At 33.4% G+C, this 23,855-nt stretch overlaps 1 protein-coding gene across 1 annotated transcript; it reads left to right on the top strand.

Annotated features, from left to right (window-relative positions):
* Nucleotides 1-474: 474 nt before the first annotated feature.
* Nucleotides 475-5,139, top strand: LOC132284859 (dolichyl-diphosphooligosaccharide--protein glycosyltransferase subunit DAD1-like). The gene is made up of 5 exons (XM_059786994.1): nt 475-664; nt 766-813; nt 4,068-4,155; nt 4,230-4,273; nt 4,773-5,139. The coding sequence occupies exons 1-5, from the start codon at nt 578-580 to the stop codon at nt 4,854-4,856; spliced, it is 351 nt and encodes a 116-aa protein (XP_059642977.1). The 5' UTR covers nt 475-577; the 3' UTR covers nt 4,857-5,139.
* The last annotated feature ends 18,716 nt before the right edge of the window (nt 5,140-23,855 follow it).

Genomic DNA, 23,855 nt, shown 5'->3' with positions numbered 1-23,855 from the left:
TAATTTGGTTGTATTAAATTTTTATTTTTGTTTATTATGTTCTTTGAATTATGTTATGTGCATGTTATTTTTTTTTTTTTTTGTTAGAATACATAATTTTATTTATGTTGTGTCATTCCTAAGCTTTGTACATTTAAATAGCAGGAATTTAAGTTCCAAAAAGTGGGAGAAAAAAATTTGTTAGTGGGGCGGGCACGGGGGCACAGTATTTCCTAACGGGGCGGGGTTGGATATGAAAATTCAACCCATCACGGGTCTAGGGGCGGGTATGGACTTGACAAAAATTAAAAGGGACGGGACGAGATTTAGGGAAACCCGCTCCAAACCCGCCCCGTTGCCATCCCTAAACTTGACTCAGATTAATAATAAAAGTCATTTGGGGCCCGGGGTCAAGATGATTTTGAAGTCATAACTTCATTACCCTTACAAGAAAACCCTCCACCTTTGTAAAATAACGATAGTACCCTACCAGTCAAGACGACCCGGGAATAGGTTCATTTCAACGAGGGTTTCATCTTATAGCTTCCATTGTCATTGATAACACAGAGAGAGGACACAGAGCGACGGTGGTGGAAGAATGGGGAAGTCGTCGACGGCAAAGGATGCTCAAGCACTTATCCAATCTCTTCGTTCTGCTTATGTCGCCACTCCCACAAACCTCAAGGTTTCTCTCTCTATATCTATAAGTTTATATGCACCCGATCTCTGTTGATTTTTATAAATGTACGTTAAAATCAAAACGCTAACTGGATCATCTTCTTGCAGATCATCGATCTGTACGTGATGTTTGCGATCTTTACCGCTGTGATTCAGGTACTACGATTTATCTATTTACATATACACGCACAATTTAACGAGGGTTCGTATATGTCGGCCTCACTTGATATTCACAAGTTAACATCGTGATGGTGATGTAGGAGTGATTTTTTGAGAAATTGATCCGATAGATGATTTCGGTAGTTCACTGGTTTTCTTTCAATCTTCTTATTCTTGTTGTCTGATTAGTCAAATTGCTGAGTCTCTTTCTTTCTTATTTATTTATTTTAATGTCGGCGATTTATTGAATCCATTGTACTTTAGTTGGAGTAGGGATCGAATGATTGATTGAAAAAAAGAAGAGAAAGGATGAGGCTGGCGGAAATTGAGCTAATTGTATTCGTTATATCAAAGATTTTATTTATTTCTTCATGTGAAAGTGAATTATTTTTACAATGGAATCAGGGCGCATTGGATTTGGGATTAAGGAAAAATTAGTTCAAACAACCAACTTTCCTTGAATTCCAATCTCAAAACACCATTTTTATATTATCAAACGCAACTTAATTAATTCAACAATTTTCTCATCTGTGAATTGATGGCCATTTTGTGTGTGTGTTTTTGTTGGGTTTTTGGCCCAATCTGACTAAACTGTAATTGGTTAACTCAAGGCTGAACTTACTAATTCAGTTTAATTTCTATAACAAAATTTTGAATTATTTGTAAGATTCTTTTACCAGATTAATGATATAGTTGCTACCTTTTGTTTTGCATGATTCTAACCCTAATTAAACATGATTCTGTATCTACATCTTTTCCTTGTGCAGTCTGGTATACTAGCTATTGTTTACTATACTTTGTGAAACCTATTTTGGCATTGGCAAAAGCAATATTCTTCACTTGACTACTAACCAAAAACCAGATGACAGAATCCCTGATTCAGTTCAGGCCTTTTTTTCTTTTTCTTTCCCAGATTCAGTTTGCTGAATTATCATTAAACATTCCTTACTTCATTGCCCAAGGGTCATGCCATTCTCTGATGCCGTGTGGAGTGGGTACTTGGTAACTGATCCTTGACTGTTTTACAAAACTAAAATTTGAAGGCATAACATCCGAAGGAGTTCCAATTAGCACAGAAACTTTAATCATGCTTCCTGAGTAATAATTTTTTTTTTGTAATCTCCACGTCAGTACTCATAATGCCGATTGTTCCAGTTGATGTAATAATAGGAACGGGGACAAGATACACCACATCCTCTAAAATGTGGTAAGATTGGGATAGGCTTGTATAGTTACATTTGAGATGCGATGAGGTAGTTATAATTAGCTCTAGTGGTTTCCGATGAACCCATAGATGAATAATGAGGCTTAGCATCAATAAAAGCTACCCATCATGGTTAGAACTATGCTGTCATACCCTCATTTATATTGTTTGACCTCACATGAGAACTACTCTTCCATCTCGAACATCTTTATGACTACTCAAATTATATTTTAGATGATTGAGGCAGGTCTTATCTGGATATTTTCCTTGCTTTTCCGTATTGTTTTTCATCTTGTAAGTCAAAACTACTATTTCTTGAGGTTCTTTGGGATCCTGCGCCCTTTTCTATTAGGTTGTAGACTATGTTACATGGGCTTGGGTACGTGCGTTGGACACAGGTATGCATCCATGTGTTGGACGTGTCAAATCTCCAAACAGAAGGATACACGAACGCTGCTAAATATGCATTTTATTAATTATTTTATTTTATTTTCTAGAGTAAAGTAATGTTTTTATCTAATAAAATATTCAATATACGCATTTAACTCATTTTAAAGTAATAATATAATATATTTGAATGATTGGATATGTTTTTTAAGTATATGTCTAACCAAAAGTGCCACACGCGTATCCCATACCCATGTCCGAGTAATAGGTGTCCGACACGGGTACTTCACTACTTTTGAAGAGTCCATGTAACGTAGGCTGTAGATATCTGCCACAATTTTATGTAGTCCAATACTTCAAACAAGAGCATGTTATGGTGCTCACCTTCTTCTTATCCAACTTAAATTTGGGGAAGCCTTTGGATCTTGAAAGTCAATTTCAACTTGAACTCTCATAAGGACTGGTGTTGGGCAAGTTTGGTGTGCCTATATTATATTTTAGCCGCATTTAAGGTTTAAACATAAGAGAAAGTAGAAGTCTTTTACCATCCAAGTTATGTAATATGTGGAAGAGAAGCTAATTAATATGTTGTATGGTAATCAGGCTAATCAAAGTAAATGTGGAAAGTCTATTAATTCGGTGAGGTATTTCTAATTTCATGGGCAAGGAGTCTCCTTGAAGAAAATCAACCAACGGGAGACAGCAAATGACCAAACAAGTTTGACAATTTTTGGTCCCCCCTTGAGATAAACAAAGTTAGACAAAAACAGATTTCTCACATTCTGTCACAGGGAAAGCTAAATAGAATTTGAATTACAAAAAGAACAAAAAAATAAAGTAGCACTCTTTAAATTTACTTGTTTTTGACTCACTGTTGTTATTATTGGAGCTGGTTTTTTATATTGGCTGGCCTGTTGGTTTAGTTTTCTTAGAACATTTCTATTTTCGTCTTCAGAAAACAGTACAAGAAGTGTTCATTTGACAGTTTTCTTAAAACTTGGTTAAAAAGAAAAAAAACACCTGTTTTAACATAACGGTCTTTCTGAAAACAGTTTTTATTTATTTATAATTTATATATATATATTTTTATAGTTTTTAGTTTTTAAAGTTTTTGGGTACTGTTTTCAGAAAATTAAACCAAACAAGTCATGTTTCCATTGCTTGTGTTCTCTCACTCTCTCTATCTTCATCCTTGCATCTTTGATTCTTATTTACTAATTCATTTACTCTAACTATTGTGGTTACTTTAGTGCATTGCACAAGTTACCAATGTAATAATGGTCAGCACCATAATCATTAATTGCCAAATGATGATAGAAACACGAGTCACTTTTAGAATTTATAGAATGTCAGTGCTTAATAAAAAGTGCATTTCCTAGTGTATGTCCCTCCTATTATCGGGAGAGGAAGATTGGTGACAAACTTATGGCATCATTTTGCGAAAGGTAGTTGCTCTGACACTCGAACTTGTGTCCCCAACCTTATCAATCCGAGCTTTTGACATTACATCAGGCAATGACCCGTAATGTCAGTAATTGATAGATCAATGCAGTTCCCAAAGGTTATCCAAATACTAGTTTAGAACTGTAGCTTGTTGAAAATTTATTCATTTGCAGACTACCATTTCTTTCCCATTGTGACTGACATTACTGTTGGACAGGTAGTTTACATGGCCATCGTTGGATCATTCCCATTCAACTCTTTCCTCTCAGGAGTACTTTCTTGTGTAGGGACAGCAGTCCTTGCTGGTATGTGATTGTTCTTGTGGAAATAATTAATGTTACATCTTGGTAATAGGACTGATTGGTTTCTTTGGCCACAGTTTGTCTCCGTATTCAAGTGAACAAAGAGAACAAGGAATTCAAGGCAAGTTGTTTAGTGAAGAGCTCTCCTTCCATTTGTATTCTTCTTCCTTTTTTTTTTTTTCTTTTTTTTTTTTTTTTTTTTTTTTGTACATATATATGTGCTTGTGTGTGTCTGTTCACACACACCATTTAGTTGCCTATGGAGCTGGGGAAAAATAAATTCAAAGTAGCACAACAAGATTTACAATCCTGGACAGTCATAAGATTTCCCAATTTGTTTCTTTGCTTCCTATGTCTTCTTTGCAACCAAATGTACGCATGGAGCATAGAGTTGTACTTACCAAATGTGTGTTGTATATGTGTATATATGTAGTTTATTTTCCTGGAAAAAGGGAAAAAATGAAGTCAGTGAATTCAATTGCATGAAGTCAAGCCCACCACTTTTTATTATTGTTAATTTTTTTGGGGAGGGGGAGTGGGTTTGCTTTTGAAGAAAGGAAGATTTCCCTGTGGTATACAATGCACGTCTCATTATTGACATCTCTTTCATCAAATTGCAGGATTTACCACCGGAACGTGCTTTTGCAGATTTTGTTCTCTGCAATTTGGTGCTCCATTTGGTGATCATGAACTTCCTTGGATAACTCCAGTACTTAGGACTAGCGGAATGTTTTTATTTGAATTGTGAGGCTGAGATGTAGTAAAATAGTTGGTAGGCCGTTGTGCCTTTCTTTATAGGTTGCTAGCCACATTGAGCTCACCATATATAGTGGTGAACTGGTAATGGGGATATTCTATTGTGACAAAAAAGTTTAAACTGCTGTGTATGGAATTAAGCATACACATGAACTAATTCCTATGCATTTTAGAACCCATTCGCTTGTTATTTTAGGTGGATAAAATTGAAATTATGGTTCTGTTCTTCTATACTGTTAATAGTAGTAGTTATTATAGTTTGTTCAAATATTTAGTTTCCAAAATTTCGGTGTGTTATTCTTTTAGAATAAGTGGTAAATATCACAATTTTGTGGAGTACATCATATGTTTGGCTGCACAATGAAAAGTGTACATCAATTGGATATGTTCATTTTTTGTTGCAAGTCCAATTATCATCGAATTTCACTGCTTTCAGGAATTGGAAGGAAAAGGAATGGAAAGAGAAACAATGGAATAAAAGATGGATGAGGAATCATATTGTAACCCTCTTAAACATTACTATTGTTTATCCTTCTATTAGAAATGAGAAGATGAGAGAGAAATTATTCAGGAATGATGGTTTAACCTCTTAAGCACTGTTTCTATATTCTTTAAAGGGAAAATAATGCATCCTCATGTTAAATTGCTCTCTTTAAAAATATACAAGCCATGGGAGGAAATAGAATGAAATAATGGAAAAATTGTCTGTTTGGTTCGGTTAAAAAATAACTGTTTTTTCATAACTGAATTTATAATTTCTAAGAAATGTTTTTGAAAACTCAGTAAAATTTTTTTTGTCTATTTTCAAACAATTGTCTTTTTAGTTTTTTGAAAATAGTGTTCTTATTTTTCTTAGGTATATCTTTATTTATTTTTTATCTTTATATTTATTCATTAGTATACCTTGATGGGTTGTGCTTATCGGTATAGAAAAAGTTGAACATTTTATCAATCTGCAATATGATTGAAAAATGGAGTGTCAAAAGGTCAATTAGTCTCCCCTTAATAGATTGTGTTAATTTTATGATTTTATCAATTCATATGAATGTGTGGTTGTCAAATATAAACATTCTCTTCATATTTGCAGGTCACTTTTTTTTTTTTCCCCCACCTTTCCTTTCATTCAATCACACAAAATACGAAGAAACTTCGAAGTGGTTTTTTTTTTAATTATATTTATTTTATATAATAAACCTTTTTATGGTTTTCAAAGAGGAGAGATCCAATGATCAATTCAATAATCGTATCACAAAGCATCATTTATAATTAATAATATGTAATTATAGCTATTACCTTTAAAATACACTGACAAAATTGTGATTTTGCACCTTTTAAAAAGGATAAAGTAAGGAAAAAGGAAATTGGGGTCTGAATTATAATTAATTTCGAAATATGTTTTGAGGGTGATACTTAACCAAATTTGAGAGATTGTCAGTGAAATTAACGCTAAATATTAACTTGGGCGATTTAGAAAAATTTTATACTTGGAAGGGAATTTTGTGTCCAAATCCATCATCTTACCCACTCACCACACACCTTCAACATTTCCCCTCTATTCTATTAGTGATTATACTAGATACACAGAGAGAAAGACATACACAAAAAGGGGACGATGAAGGATCACCAACAACAAGCTTATCATCGTCCGAAGCAGTCTCATCATCATTGTCGTCAGTCATAGTCGTCTAAATTTAGTTCCGGGAAGAGGTACAAGGGGCATAGCTAAATTATACATAGGATTATTCAGGGAATAAATTATATCGAGAAAAATTCTGGAGGAAACTTTTAATGGGCATGTAGAAAAGATTGTGGAAGGTATGACAAGGTACATGAAATATATCATACACAAAAATGGGACGATGCACAAGAAATATGGAGATAAAATAAAACTGGGGACGCTGTCAAAAATAGAAATGGACAAACCAATAACTAAAGGCATGGTAAAGTAATTGGAACATACAATAACATCATCTGCTAAACAAAAATAGTATGAAACTTCTGTCCGAAATGTATTTAGATTTTAGCATACAATAACATCTTCATCCGCAAGCAACCACATTTAGTTTAGGCTCCAAAAAAGCATATTTACATGTCTCAGTCATAGATACTGTAAACCTTCCTACACAATTTTCATCTACTTCATTATGTTGGAGCTGTCACTACTGCCCCATGTGCCCTCCTCAACGCCATCTGTGAGGGGCTATCAACAGAGACAGACAAACCCGCATAAGTTGACCAAAAAAAAAAAAACATTTAAATCATCACACAAAAATAAGCATTTATATCATCAGATTATACAAGCATAAACACATTATATTGCATGTAGAGAGACAGTTTGTCTCTTATCCATGTCTTCGTGAATCCCGAATCAATTACTGCAATCAAATGTCAGTTGGCATTCAAGATAATAAAAGAATTTAATCCTACATATTGCCTAAAAAATGACATTCTTGAAGCTCAAGTCCAGCAGAGAACCATGCTCGTAAGGTAATGCTTCGTTCAAGCTTTGGGTATAGCTCAAACCCATGATCATGTTTGAATGGCTTTTGCCTGAGAGCATTCATAAGAAAGAACCAGGACGGATTGAAATTTTATACTTTTCATAAAGAGATGTTTCGTTCATTCTAAATATTGAGGAGGTAAATCTTTGGAGGTGATAGGCAGAAGTGGTAGCTATGACCTGGTCCTTTTTCTTTGTTTAACTTATAAATTGACCAAAAGATGACCCTGACAACCTAATTAACAGCTGAGACAACACTCTCCCTCTAAGAGCACTGTTATACTATTATGATAACATTTTTGCAAAGAAAATAGAAAGAAATATACAAATTACAAAGAGTACACTGTTACTATTCAGTGTTGACTCAAAATATTTAACCATGCGTATATAGTAGGCATGTTAAATACTCCAGAGCATATAACCATATATATGGCCCTGGTGAAGGCTCAGGTTAACACAGCCTGGAGCAGAAAACACTGGTCATATTTGAAAATATCCGATTCTCTAGACTATATATATCAGGCAAATATGTTTTTGCCTTTTGTTATATTAAACTTATCTACATAAAACAAGTATATATTATACTACCACCAAAGGACAAGATAGATAATCCTAGGGACTAAGTGACGTATGGATGTCCTATTACTCAGTACATTCTATTAGTATAAATGTTTTCTAAAAACCAAAAGCATGCTTAAAATGTTGAAAAGCGAGATTTTGTACGAAACAGTGATCACTTGAGCACTTTTGAGCACCAAGACACAGAATCACGGTGAACTAAACACATATAATCATTTTCACTACTAGTGTTTGAGAACCAGTAATTAAATCCAAAACGAAAAAGTTTCTGAGTTGGAAAACTTGTCCTAATTGTTACCTTCTAAAATAGAACATACAAAATAAAAATAAATAAATGAAACTTGTCCTGATGGTTTCAAAACTTATCTAAAACTGGCTAGAGTTGTTTAAAATCTTTCTACACTTGGACTAGGGTTACATACACTACAAAAACATATCTCAAATAATTAGTGAAAAGGCTTGAATTTTAGCAAGAGAAAAAGAAAGATATTGTTGGGATTTTAAATCTCACTCAGTTTTCCTTAAAGTTTTCGTATTTTTTTCATCCACCTATCAGATTAAGAAATTATTATGAACATTTAACAATGGATTCTGTTTTAAATTTAACTTAATTTAAATATTTGTTTTTAAATTTCAGTAAAACAATCATGAACTGTTAACATTCATCATCAAATCTATTTCATTATGTTCCATCTTGTGGGCGGAATTGGCTAATAAGCATGAAGAGAATATGGATTACAGGGGTGAGGGGCCCAAAAGAAAAAAGCAAATCCCCAAAAAAAAAAAAATTACAAAAATCCTCTTTTATGGTTACCTATAGAGTGTTAAAAGGCCCATGGCAAGGCAGAAGGGGAGGCACACAATTGAAAAACTGTTAAAAGAAAACAGAGCACCAAAAAAAAACAGCAGGAAATAATTTAGGAAAGCATTCGAAGAAGATTAAAGAGAGAGAGAGAGAGAGGGCTAGCAAAAGAAGAAAAAAAAGTTTAGGACAACATTCAGACAAAGGGGAAAAAAAAGAATGAGAAAGAGAAGTAGACAAAGAAAAAGAGAGAAGAAGATGCACATCTGATCGTCAAGGCAACTCTTTGCAACAAAGGGTTTCGGTGTCATGATGTAGGGATTATAGCATCGTTCACCTCTCGCTATCATATTAGTTTTTTTTTTCCCCTTCTTTTCAACAAGACAAACGGCTCCTTTTTGGCTAAACATAAAAGTCCCATTTTTATTACGTTGCGAAAAATGTCTCTTTTTAGGGTTTGGAAACCAAAAGAAAGAAAAAAAGAAGGAAAAGTCAGGTGTGCCTGACTATCCTTCTGAGACTAAAAAATGTCTCTTTTTAGGGTTTTTAAACCAAAAGAAAGAAAAAAAGAAGGAACAGTCAGGTGTGCCTGACTATCCTTATGAGACTCAAAAATTATTTTGCAAAAAGTGATTCCTCCAGTACTTGAATTGTGTGGCACACTTGTTCCTATTAAATTTTACTATAGCATCAAGCATCAATTTTAAAAGTAAAAATCATATTTTTAAATTAAAGCCACACTAAAATTGTGTCAAGAGTCAAGACACGTTTGTGAATCTCTCAACACGTGTTCAGTGCACACGCCTCTCTAAGATATCCATGCCTTAGCATTAAAATTCCATTTGATCTAGTCAATAAGCAACCAACAATAAGAAGAAGAAAAAGAATTGATAATTCAACAATCAAACTTCAACTAATCATTGTATCTCCACAACACAGATAGGAGTACATAAACCAAGTAATAAGCAAAAAGTAAACAAGTTAGACATTGTTGAAGAAACCGTCACAAGGGGCTCAACACGCATTTACTAATTTTTAAAAGTCCAAGATCAATCAACAAATAAGTTATGACAAATTAGCAATAAAAAAAAGTCCGGTAAAGGGAAAAACAACCTTCAATTATGCAGACAACAACCAAATGTGTGACTGATTCCCGGTAATAAAAATAACTGAGCCATCTCAATTTTTGGGTTATATACATATATATATATACATATTTACTATAATATATATATATATATATTGAATTTACTACTTGAAGCAACTAAATAGAATAACATTGATAATGAAAAGACATGATCAAAATTTGGGAAAGTACCGAGTGTGTGTGCATTCTACATCGCGAGTGTTTGGGCCTCATTCACTATTATTATAAACAATAAAAAAAGGGCACAATGAATTAAAATGCAATGCTTTGCATAATAAATCCAGAGGTTAACTCTCTGATCAAGCACACTGGCAAAAGGGAGGAATCTTAATTCATTGCTATGTATCAGGCATCCTAGTCAATGATATATACATTTGCATGATGAAATTTAAAAGGAGGGCAACAGGTACACTTGGTTGTCCTAAAACATGCTTATGGAAAGTGTCTTATATAAAATTTAAATTGAAAAGTCAACAAGCAACCGGATACAGGAAAAGAAAAAGAGTTCCTGAAAATTTTGTGACAGTCTAAGCATAACCAACCATGGGACAGTTTACCTTGCAGCCTCATATACCAAAGGTCAACAGACTGGGAGGGTTCACCGTTTTCCCAGAAAAATAATATTCTAAGAAGCCATAGATAAACTAGTCATTTGGAGAACATGATTTTCAAGGTGCATGCAAACAAGCACGCCGAAAAACAAAAACAAGGAGGAGAAATTTCATAGTTGCTTGAAATTCAAAACTACAAATTCCCCTAATGTATTAGACGTACAACAAAATTGACATCACACTAATGGCAGCACCTCTGGAAACTGTATAAGCTAGGGAAACAAGGATACTTCCAAAGGCGGCACAAAATTTAGGACATGTTAGATGCTTTTACACATTCAAGTTAGCAAACATTTCCACGTTTTCCACCCAAATCATAAGCTCGGCCAAGGCGGTTTTGGTCCTGTTTACAAAGTAATTAACAAATTTGGATTCGTACAATTGACTTGATTATAGATTCATGACGCGATGACTGAACCGCAGGAAGCAAGGATTGAACGGCGGAAGATACTCCGGGCAAATCTCCGGTGAGCGAGGGACAGCCAACGGAAGCCCCGGCCGAGAATGGCGCCGGGGAAGAAAACGGGTGGATTGAAACATAAATAGATAAGAGAGAGGGGTATTTTAGTATATTCGCAGCTCCGGTACCGGTAAACAAACAAAAGGGGCTAATTCACACACATGTTTTGGTAGAGGGGTGGTTAACAAACATGACGGGTTAATCGAACAATATAGATACTACATGGGGTTATCCGCACGCGACCCTAAACTATATTACAAAGTAAGCCACGTATGTAAAACCAAACCAATCCAAACTGTTCTTATACTGTTTGAAATGATTCAGTTTAGGAAATTAATCAATTACCATTTCCTAGTCCACACAATTCAACTAAAACATACTCTAAAAATAAAATAATGTCCACTACTAATGCTGGTACCAGTATAAGGTGCTAGGCAAAGAAGACTCAAGGTAGAATTCTTAAAGGGGTCATGTTGCAGCTATCTAAGCATAAAATAATAATAATAAAAAAATAAATAAAATCAATAAATTCTCTTACAAATGAGTAAAATAATAATGCCTTTTCTAATATATATGTATTTCAAATATTGGACATTATTGTCGAGCAGGAGTTAATTAATTAGATTAATTGGTCCATTTGAGCATCATCTTATTTATCGTATGGATGAAACCAATTCAAGATTTAGGTAGAACGAAAAAGAGAAAAACAAAAAACAAATAGATCTGAAATGCATGATGCATTCTCTATACTAACCCATGTCATGCTAACATACAGTGCAATACATGTATGTTTGCATGTGTATTTGTGTACCAGAAAATACATGAATAGAAGAAGGGAGCTTACAGCTAGAATAGCTTTCTGCTCTCAAGAAAAATAATATATGACCTGCAAAATAGATAAATCTGTAAGCGCCTGCCATAAACTACCAAAACTACCAAAGGAGTAATGGACACTTGGTGTTTACCAGAATTGATAGAAACCACCCAATGAAAGGTCTATGTTTACCCCACAAATACATAGTCAAAAAATCTCTAATTTGTGCGCTGGGGTACTGTAGAATCTCATTAACAAAATCACTGTACGCAACATCACTGAGCTTATCAATCATTCCCTCGTTATAGTGTTCATGCCCATTTCTATATACTTCGGAGACTCCAATCACTTTATCCGTAGGCTTATTGGAGAAAATCAACTTCTTCTTTCCAGTACTATGTGTTGCCACCTTACTTAATTGTGAGTCCTCGTGTACCAGATTTTGCCATGCTTCAATTTTGGTTGGATTGAAGTAATCGGGCAGCTCATGTCCTATTTGGGAGAACAGACTAGGATAGTTCACGTGCAAGTGCCACACTTTTCTCACAAATGAGTTTTTTTGCTCTGGATTCCAAATATATGGATTATCTAAAACCCATATAAATTGTTGACTGGGGCCTTATCATCATCACAACAACAAAAAAAAAAAAAAAAAAGGTATGAATTTTAAATATAATATATAAAGCAATACTATTGTTCTTACATTGGTGTAGCCTCATTCTCAAATTTAGCAAGTTGCGAAAGAAACAAGTGCTGGTCTGTTGGTAATTGCGATCGCAATGTAAATATGACTGTATCTGGATCACATTCAGCATCAGACATTGAATCCTCTCTATTATGTCGTCCTAAAATTCCAACCATAAGCCGGAACAAGTTGGCTACATCGGTAATAGCTACATCCTGACTATAACCTAGTGGACAAAACAAAAACAAAAAAATTTAAGTAACTTAAGCATCTATGGATATGTTAAAAAAATTCATATCTTACGTTGAACAGATGGTGATGCGTTAGAATTCTGCCCACAGACAATCCGTCCTCAACTTTTACCACAACACCATTGAGAAGGTCGCCATGACAGAATCCTTTGTAATATAAGTCAGCGAGTCCATTGCATATTCCACTGTTCCAGAAATATTATAAATTAACACTATTATGGAAATAATAGTACTAATAATTAAAAAAATTGGTAGTATAATATATCAACCTGACAACGGTTTTGAATTTGGGCTCAATGAAACTTCCTATCATAATTGGTCATTTTAAAACCAACATCACTGCTAAAAAGGGAATTTATATAATTCAATTAGCTAGGCAAAAAAAACATACCTATTTTCTTGTTGCCCACTCCACCCATTCCCATCAACTCTCTTCTTTCAGAAAATAAACCTATATTATTAGAACAAAAGAGGAAACGTTTTAAAAACATTAACAAACTTGTAAAACATATATTCTGAAATTGAAAACTAAACTTCCAAGTTTTTAATTTCCATTAATAAATTGTTCGAGCATCACATCATAACAATATTATATATATGTATTTAGAAACAAAAACAAAAACAAAAACAAAAACAGAAAATCAGTATGTAAAATATGAATAAATAAATGTAACCAATAGCTAAAAAAGCCAATTAAAATTATAGAAAAAGTAAGAGTTTGTTACCTGACGACTGAGGAGGCATGTTTGTTTAGCCTTGTTCTTGCTAAATGTTAAGGCTCGATGCTAACCTTAAAAATAAGAAAACACTCAAGTTGTGAGGAATAGGTTTCACAATCTCACTCATAACAATTAAAAAACCAGCATCTAAGTCTATCTGTATCATGTATCAACACAACCCAATTATGCCTTCAGTCAAAATGTTGGACACCTATCCGTAGAACGAGGGGTGATTACGGATAGGTGTGATTAGCACATATTATACTCAGCTCTTATGTTAAATTAATCCAATAACAAAGTACAATGCATCAGTTTAGGAATAATCTTCAAAATTAACAAATCAATATCCTGATATTCTGCATTCTAATAACAGAAGAAAATCAAAAACCAAAATTTGAAAATAAAAATATGGCAGAAAGATTGAATACATCCTTCGTGGATTACACAAAATGTATTTCTATGTGAAACAAAACATCCAGGATTTCTCAATATTGTGAGCTAAATCAAAATATATCAACCAAAATCAACTGTTGTTTGATTCAATTTTAGTTAACTAACAATGTTTCTTTAGAAAATTGACTGATTAAGGCATAGAAAATCCTATTTGGGTAATTAATAAAAAAAAATTACCAATTTATTTCTGAACATTTCACCACTTACTACCCTATCTCTTCTTTTGACCAATTTACTAATCCTATTTGAGAATCTACTAGTGGAAGCAGAGCGTGAGGCAGATCATGGCAAGCCCCTTCCAACACTATGGAATTCACTCAAAAGCATGCTTTTTGCAAGTATTTTAATTTTCAAGAAGTAACTTTAGAGCTTTACCCTATATTAAGTACTTTTGCTTGTCAAAGTTCTTGTTATGATTTTTTAGTTCTGAAAAGATTTCCATATTCAAAAAGCTTGGCATGTTGATAAAAATTGTTTCAGATTCAATCTTTGCAGATTTCTAATCCAATTCAGATTTTTTTTTTCCTTTTTCATGCCCAGATTCAAATTTTCTTGTAGACATAATCGACAAAAAAAAAAAAAAAAAAAAACAGAAATAGAAGTTGTAGAAATAAAAAAAATAAAAAATTGTTTTACTAAAATAAAAATGTAGATTACAGTGATTACCTCAAAATGCAATGCAAATTTTGTTACTTTATATTGTAAAAAAATAAAAATTATTTTAAAAAGATCATAAAAAATTTCACCAAATAGGATTTAGTTTGCAAAACAAGAATCACAGACCTTGATTAGTTGATTAAGAAAAAAATTAAAAACAAAACCCATACATACAAGTAAGCAGTTGCGGAGAGAGGGGGGGCAAGCTTGAGAGTTGAGAGACAGCGGACCGGCCGCTGAAGCTTGCGAACGGCGAACCCAAACTGGAACAGCGGGCGATGGGAACTGAAAGATATGGGTTTTGATTTTTTGAACAATCTGAAATGATATGCCGATATGGGTTTTGATATAGGTAATAGGTTTTGATTCTTGTAGACAGATAGATAAATTGAAATATATGGGTTTTGAACTTCTGATTCTTGTAGATTTTGTAGTTTTCAGTTGCAGAAGGGGGGGGGGGGGGGCGGGCAAGTTCAGAGTTGAGAACGAGAATAGAGATGGAGGCGATTGGGGAGGCTGAAATGATTTGCCCTAGAAATATATTGTTGTTCTGGTGAGGGGAATGAGCAGATCCTTACCAATGGTTGTTTGACACGTTAACGGCTACAGTTGTTCACTGTACCTCCAGTTGTCACTTGCAGTGGGCAGTTAACAAAGAGTCTCCTCTGTCGAAAGCGTCCGACACCAACCATGCCACCATACCATTACTCTCCCAGCTAGATATACCCCCTATCTCTCTAATGCTAGTTTTGTTCGGAGGGTAAGAAACGGGAGGTAAAAAAAACATGAGGGATGAAAAAATGTAAATAATAGAGAAAAGAAAAGAAATGGAAGAAAGATGGGAAGACAATTTTTTTTTCCCAATTTATAACATCAGAATTTGATCAAATCACACATCTTATTATATTATGCCTTCTAATTTTTAATAAAGTTTATTTAAAAATTCATAATATAACTGAAAAAAAACGTTTCAAATAATATAGGAATCATTGTCTATGGCAGTTTGACGTAAAACTTTGTGTTATTCATAAAATTTCACTTTTTATAGGTTCAAAAATTCTTACCATAGAATATATGGAAATTAAGTTTTTATTGTTTTTTTATCTAAAAGTGAATAAATAAGAAAAGAAAAAAAAAATGTATGAATATAGGTTGATTTCATTATTTTGAAATGATAATTAACACACCAACATAATTTATTCTTTGAATTTTTAATTTACACTAAAGAAAGTGGTGAAAATGTCAATGAATGCTAGTATGAATATTTCTCTACACCCGAGAGTATGAAGTTGGGAGAGGGTATCGCTTATTAACCTTTTATTTTTATTTGCACTTTGCTGATGGCAGTGCCAGCTAGATAGTACAAGCGCACTACACTGTGCCATCCTTTACATTTAATGTAAAGTATGTGACTTAATTGAGATGTGTGCCACATTATATACTGTATGTTTTTTTAAAAAATAATCTTATATTATAATAAAAATTTGAAGTTTTCTTTTTGTGGTTAATTTATTAACATTTTTTATATTTTTTAAATATAAAATGAATAATTAAAGTACATATCTATATTATGTCATATCAAAGCACAAACGTGGGTTATTAATAAATAAACTTGATTAAAAGAAATACTATACTTCACGAATTTATATTTATGATTTTATATCGAATTATGTGGCTGCTTATTTGATTGTTTTGTTTATTTTTAGATGCAAGGCCACTTAATACCCAGGATGTAGAAGAAAGGAGTTCAGTTGTCGTCCGGAGTGGAGATGGAGATGAAGGTGCGAATAGAAAGATTTTCTTCTTGTTTTTTGTGCCAATATTTTCTTTCTTGTGCTGCGGATAAGTTTTTAATATAGGAAATAGAGAAAAAAATAGAAAAAATTATCATTATAGAATCCAAATTCTAAAATAACTCAATAATTTGAATTCAATTAATTTGGGAGACCATTTTTTATTAAATCTTCGAATAATTAAACTAAAAGTTACAATGTTTTTACTATGAATGAGTAATTTATTTCTCGTAAATAAGGTCCCTAATTTACGTTGTTCACTTTGAGTTTTTTAAAATTATATTTTGATTTAGTATTTTCTGATCATGGTTAAATTTTAAAAATACTCAACAAAGATGTACTTCAACAACATAAGTTTGGATAAATAAAGATATACAAAAGTCGAAAGAGTGAATAAAAAATATATAATAATAATAATAATAAATATTAGTTGATAAAAGCAAATTATAAATAGAGCAAGAAAGCAGTGTAATTATTGTTCATTTTTTCTTTTTTCTTTAATTGTCAATTTATTTAGTTTGTTAAAATGGGTAACACAAATGTATAAATGAATAAAGTATAATATGTATTAAAATAAGGGACATTCATATAAAATTCAAGATACAATCTCAAATTAAGATTCGAAATGTGAAGCACTGCTCCAAATTCAAAATACAATCTCAAATTAAGATTGGTGGGTTAATAAATAATTCTCATTTCTATATATGCGAATTGTATTATCTTTATCTTCCCTTTATTCACATATTTCCTTGGATTTAGTCTTAAATGGTTGAAGAAAACTCCTAAAACCACTTATCTGAAGTGGATTTGTGGGGATTTTGGTTTAGTTAGCAAAATGTGAAAAGGGTGTGCGAGAGAATCCCAAAACCCTGAACAAGGGTAGAGCTTTACGGGGAAAGAGTTACAGGGTTCGAAACCATTGTGTCTTTACTTGCAAACAAAAGAGGCATAATAGAGGTGGAAGAATCAACCAGAGTAATGAATCTGCCAATTGATTGGTTCACACCAATTTTTCTAAGGTTCTGATTTATCATTATGCTAAAATCTGCACTCGTCGTAATCAATCCCAGATAAAAAAATAAAAAAAAAAATAGAGAGAGAAAGATAGCAGAGAAAACAAAATTAAAATCAAAATTAGTCAACTTACTTTTTTTCTGCTTTTAAAACATTAAAAATAAAATTTTCTTATTAAACATCATTTTACTTTCTATTTTGACTCAAGGAATGAAAAGTATAATTTTACTTTTTGGAGAAAGTAAAAATAAGAGAGTGAAAACGTTAATAAAGAGGCCCTTATTCAAACCACTTTGAAAATTATTACTTCTATTAAACACGTCTAGTTGAGCAGAATTTTTAACAAAACTATTATTTATAAATAATATTCGTCTGATTGATCAGAATTTTAAAAAACTATTATTTATGTAATATATAATTTATTTATCATGTCTACAAAAACCAAGCAATGTATATATATATGTTAAGCAAAACTTAAACAATAATATACACAGTAAACTTTTTTTTTTGCCTTTAATTCATGTTATAAAAATAAAAAAGTGGTTATGTGTGGGACCAAGTCCTTCAGCCTGGTAGGGGTGATCTCGGATCGGATCAATTCGGTTTGGGGTATAGTTCAATCCGAACAGGTCTCACAGATTGGAGAAATTTAAAACCGAACTGATCCGTGGGGGACATTCAATCCGAACCAAACCGATCCGTGAAATAACGGATCGGTTTGGACGGATTGGGCTTTTCAAATAGCCCAATATAATTACACTTTATGGCCATTAAAATATCAAATTAGTAATTAAAAACTAGTAATTAAAACTAGAAAAATAAAATAGATTTGTAAATCATATACCAGGTAACATGCTAACTGTAATAACAATAAAAGTTGTAAATCATATACCAAGCAATAGATTTGTAAATTATATACTTAATAATAGGCAATATAAATTATCCAAATGGAATAATGAATAAAAAAAATACAAATACAGTAAGTATATTCAATATTGTATATATATAGTTATATAACTATATATATAATATATAATTCAAGCAACAGTTCGGATCAGTTCGGATTGGTTTTTTTAGGACTCAATCCGTTAACCGAACCGCGAATAGCGAATTACTATTTTTCTAAACCATCATCGAACCATGAGATCTGAAAACCGAACCAAACCACACGGATCGGATTGGTTCGGACCGAATTGACGGATTATTTGCTCACCCCTACAGCCAGGTATTTCACAACCAATGGGAGTTGATTTCTCTCGCTCTCTATCTCTCTCTCTCTCGTGATGTAGGCCCCTCCATTTAACCCCTTAATGCTAAGAATCACATATTTGGACACTGGATATGGATGCGATATTATACGAATACATCGTCAATTTTTAAAATGTAATAAAAGAACGCGCGTGGACACGGCTGATACAAGTATAAATTTTTAATTATATATTTATTGAATGATGAACTTTAATTAATTTATAAATTTTTATACTAAAATTATAAAAATTAGAAGATGATAGCTATTTGATCAAAAAGAATGTATCATATTATATATGATATTACTATCTGATTATAGTTATTTTTTTGTTTTTTAGAGGTTGAACACTTTCATGTAAAATGTAAAGTGTAAGAATTGTTAATCGAGTGTTTGAAATATGTTGATCTAGGGTCTGAGATGCGACACCGTACTTCTTAGCTTGATGAGTTGCGACCTCTCTAACCGGTGAGGATAAGAGAGATTATGTATTATGATAGAAGTTAGATAAAATGGTTCACCATCTTTGCACTGGTTATACAATCAACCACTTTAATGCTCTCTCAGTCACAAAGGTATTGAGATGCCGAGTGTTCAAATATCTACGAATAAAGTTTTAATCTTGTTAAGTTATTCAACCCTAATTTCCCCTACCGACAAGTTTACTCCTTTGTGAAATTCAGCCCGATCATATATTGAATTGGCACTCATATCCAATTTTATTTTATTCTAATGCAACAAACACAGAGATTCAACTTCAACATGTAGAGAAGATTGTTTCAATAAAAAAATAAAAAATAATGTCTATATCAATAGTAAAATAGAACACCTCTGATGTTAATACTAATGGAATGGATGAAAATTGATCTTTTTTCATATAGCTAAAGCAGTTACAACTCACTTCCTAAAGAAATATATTATGCACAAAAACAGTCGGATTCATTGTCCTCATCAATGGGAGCATAGAAAGTCAAATACATGATTAATTTAATATTAATGTTATGGTTGAGAGTACCGAATATGTACTTTGAATTTGGGATTGGAAGAAATGTAGTTCAAAGTTTAAACTAAATTTTAACCGATCCCAAATCCAAGTCATCGATTCAGTGCTCCCAAACATAACGTTAGTGACATTGGATAAGTTCCGAGCTTTATATGCATATCTAGTTACACTCCATTCAATATTGCTATTGAAATTCCTTTGAATTCTCAATCCATGATTTTCTTTTTCATATCCAGGTACACTGAATTCACTGTTGTTAAACTTCCTTCAAACGAGGCTTCTATCATTTATTAGGATATCTCTACTCATAGACTTTCTCTGTGGTGATGGTGAGACTGAGAGTGAAGAAGATGAGTATGTTGACAAAACTAGCCCTCGATCACACGCACCCATGAATGCTCGGCACTGGGACTCCCAGTGTGTAACTTGATATGAACTGCATAACCTAATAGGGCTGCCTCCATTTGTATTTATAGAAGAGAGATAGTAGTACATAATATTGGATTACAATAGTAAATTATATAATTCCTGGAATCAAACCATACAAATCAACCTAGAATCAAGGTGGTCTGATTTATTTCCTTACACCCTGGGAAGACCCTTAGTGAGAGAGTTAGCCAACTAAGCATGGCTAGGAACCAAAATTAAGTGAGCAGGCAGCACGTTCCATGAAGAATTGGATTGGCAAAAAGATAAATTGATAATAATATTTTATCATGGTTGTACCAAACACAAAAATTTATTATCATTTTATCTGGGAAAAAGATATGTGGAACCAGTATTATCACAAAATAAAGTGGGGGCTTGCGAAGAAAAATACCAAGTTCACAAAATAGGGACGCACCCACAAACCAGCTTATACTGGTCAATATGATCTTTGTATAGCAAAAATGACTAGCGAAACAATGGCTATTGGACCTTGTTGTGGTCAGTTAAATTGGCATGTTTTTTTTAAAACTTTAAAGCAAGTTGAAACAGGAGGGGATTACTTGAGTTACATCAAGTCCCTTTTCAGGATAAAATAAAGCAATGACCAAAAAGCTAAAAGTAACGTACTAGATCAGCTTCAAGTGCTGCTCAATAAGCAGCATCTTGCTTCTCCCTCAGACGCATATTGTTTCTTCCTTCTGTATGAAGCCTTGCTGAAACAAGAACAGGAGGATTCTCTTCACGCACTCTCTGTGATACCAGCAAGATGATAAGAATAAGGACATAAACAAAAAAACATTCAGCTGACAAGATGATAGCTGATAACCAAACAAATTAAATAAATCAGGGTCGTTGTCCGATGACTACAATACGAACATGCAGAGAAACACAGAAACAAACATTCAGTTTCCAAGATAATAACTGATACTACAACAACAATAACAACCACCACCTGTAAACTTTAATTCCATTCTTGTCAAACATTAATCACAAATCTTAAAACTTAATGATTTTCACATATTTATAATGCATAAATAAATAGTTAGATATAAATACCTCGATCTGTAAATTGTAAATCTCGTAGAGATAAGGCAAACGTTGAGATCCTTTTTGCATTATACGTGTTGTTTTCATTAGCGTACATAATTGATGGGAGATATGTACTTTATGTTAAAGACAGAGAGATGATCAGTTTTCCTTTTTAGTAACCTTAATTCCACTTTCCATCAAAGTAAGAAATAAATAAGAAAACAATTCTCTAATAATTAATTACTAAAAATGTAATTTATAAGTTGACTAAATAATATAATATTAATCTGATATCTATTTTATTTAACCATCAAATAATAGAAGTAAATCACGTGTCCAAATCATGTAGGCTACAAATATAAGAAAATATCTTACAGTCTCCCACTTGGCTCATATGATAACTTGTAGTAGTTTAGTAAAATAGTCATTAGTGTGCGCCATAAATCAGATTGACTCATTAAGTTGGTCATCATAAATACCATAGTAAATAAACTACCAATGTGAGCCATGGAGGTAATATGTCCCTAAATGACACAGTCCCTTCCATATACCACAACACTAGTAACATATTCAACATTGTGACGTTTCTGATTTTCGTCGTTTTTCTTTTTTTCGAAAAAAATTGTCGCCGCAAGGGCATTTTCGTCTTATCACGTTTTGCGTACGGGATTGTGGATGGGTCCAATTGCATATTGTACATTTTTATTTATGTGGATCAAGTGGTATTTGTATGTGGTGCATTAATGTGTATGAGGTGTAAAATGGAGACATAAAGAAAAAGAGATAATAAAAGAAAATTTTGTGGGGCCCGCCACTAATCCCACACGTGGCTAGAGACCATTTTTTTTAGTCTCTGATTTCTCTCCTCCCGTCCATTTCCTCTCCTTCTCATTTCCTCTTCATTTTCTTCTCTTTTGGCTTCAAATTTTGATCTTTGATTTCTCACTCCACATTTAGTGATTTTGAGTGCCGTTTGAGGCGAAATGGAGAGCACGGCGAGCTCTATGCGTTGATATCAACAATTTCAGCTTTGAGCCTCCCCTTGGCCTTCGAAAATTTGAACCCATTTTAAGGGTTTTGCTCTAAATCAAGGTAGGGGCTCTTAATCCACAATTTTCTTGCTCCTATGTGAATTACATCTTCTAAATTGTTGCAAGACATGCTTATTTACGCTAGTTGTAGTTTAAAAGTAGTTTAAACATGTGTATGTGGGTATGCGAGAGCTTGTAATTAATGTTTTATGTGAAAATTTTGCCTATGTGATGATTTATATAGGTTTGTTATGCTAGATGTATTGTTGTACAAGAGCATGTTGAAATATCTTGAGAAATTCTTGTGAAATTATGCCTTGCTTACTTGAATTGAGTTGGTTGTGTAATAATGAGTATATTGGCATGATATAAATGCATCTACGCATTTACATTGGGCAAGAAATGGGAAGAATTGATTTTGAAATGAAAAAAGAGAGTTTTGGGAAAGTATATTGATGAAAGTGTTTTGATAAAACCCGGTCGCTGCGGAGTCACCAACGGGCCGGTAGGTTAATGTAACCTAGAGGGAACTAGGGAGATTGCCCTAGCGTGGTTGAGCTATCTGGGCCCCATAATGACGCTGCGGAGTCACCAAAGGTCAGAGACAGTAGCCAATCCTTTTCTCGGCGCTGCGGAGTCACCAAAGGGGGTTACATTAACAATTTAGAAAGTGATAGATGAACGGTTTTGAAAATGGGGAGTGGCATTGACATGGATTACATTCCATTGCATTATATTGTTAATGTTGAGCTCGGATATGATGTTGTATTTTCCAGATTTTGTATGACCCCGATTCCTATCGCTCTATTCTTTGCTTGGATTCATAGGGACACAAGAGACGTGTCTTAAGTGTCACCTACTGAGCATATTGCTCACCCCATCATATTCTACATTTTTCAGGTCATGGAAAAGAAGTAGCCGACGATAATCCAACTTAGCCTTAGCTTGGAGTAGAGAAATGCCCTTTTTCATATCTTTTGTAAATGAACCTAATTTTGTAAAATATTAATTCAAGGTGTATTATTTTGCAATGTGTGATGTATTGAGGTTCATTGTGTATATGGTTATTTGAGAGAATGTAATTAAGTTTTACTCACCCAATATCAGTTTGTATATTTTAAGTAACGTGTGGTAAATTATGTTAACAACGTTGTTGTTATTATTGCAATTTAGTGTTGAAATGTATTTAAAATTACACGTAAGTGTAGTGGCGTGGGTGGTTCAATTACCAAGGTTGGTGTATTTGGGTTATCACTGGACAGTGGGAAAAGAAGTGAAAGTTTCCATAACCGGTCGACGTGTGGCTTCCCATACGTCGACCGGTATCTTCACAGTGTGAGTTATTGTGGCTCACGTTGCAAACCAGTCGGCTTCCCATACGTCGACCGGTATCATGTCCCAAAGTCGGCTTCCCATACGTCGACCGGTATCATGTCCCAAACCAGTCGACGTACCGGTATTCATTGTAACACACGTTCCAAACCAGTCGATGTATGGCTTCCCATACGTCGACCGGTATCTTGACAGTGGATATTTCCACTGTTCATAACCCAAACCAGTCGACGTATAGTGTACATACGTCGACCGGTTTCTGCCTTTTAATTAAACTAAATTTTAGATTCCCCAAATTACACTTTGGCACCCAATAAATGTTACACGTATTTATTTTATGGCCCAATAAAGTGCAATAATTATATTTTAACCACCGAAAGGACTATATTGCC

This window comes from Cornus florida, unplaced genomic scaffold (genome assembly GCF_030987335.1).
Source record: "Cornus florida cultivar Cherokee Brave unplaced genomic scaffold, ASM3098733v1 CherokeeBrave_3.0.0_Hap2_Chr11, whole genome shotgun sequence".
In the NCBI taxonomy this organism is placed as follows: Eukaryota; Viridiplantae; Streptophyta; class Magnoliopsida; order Cornales; family Cornaceae; genus Cornus; species Cornus florida.
Note: the sequence above shows the minus strand (reverse complement) of the source record. Positions and strands in the feature narration are given on the sequence as shown.

Excerpts from the sequence above, each read along its gene's own strand:
- LOC132284859 (XM_059786994.1), top strand. The coding sequence starts at position 578 with ATGGGGAAGTCGTCGACGGCAAAGGATGCTCAAGCACTTATCCAATCT. Across the intron at positions 4,156-4,229 it reads AGGGACAGCAGTCCTTGCTG|TTTGTCTCCGTATTCAAGTG; the intron begins GTATGTGATTGT and ends CTTTGGCCACAG. Across the intron at positions 4,274-4,772 it reads AAGAGAACAAGGAATTCAAG|GATTTACCACCGGAACGTGC; the intron begins GCAAGTTGTTTA and ends ATCAAATTGCAG.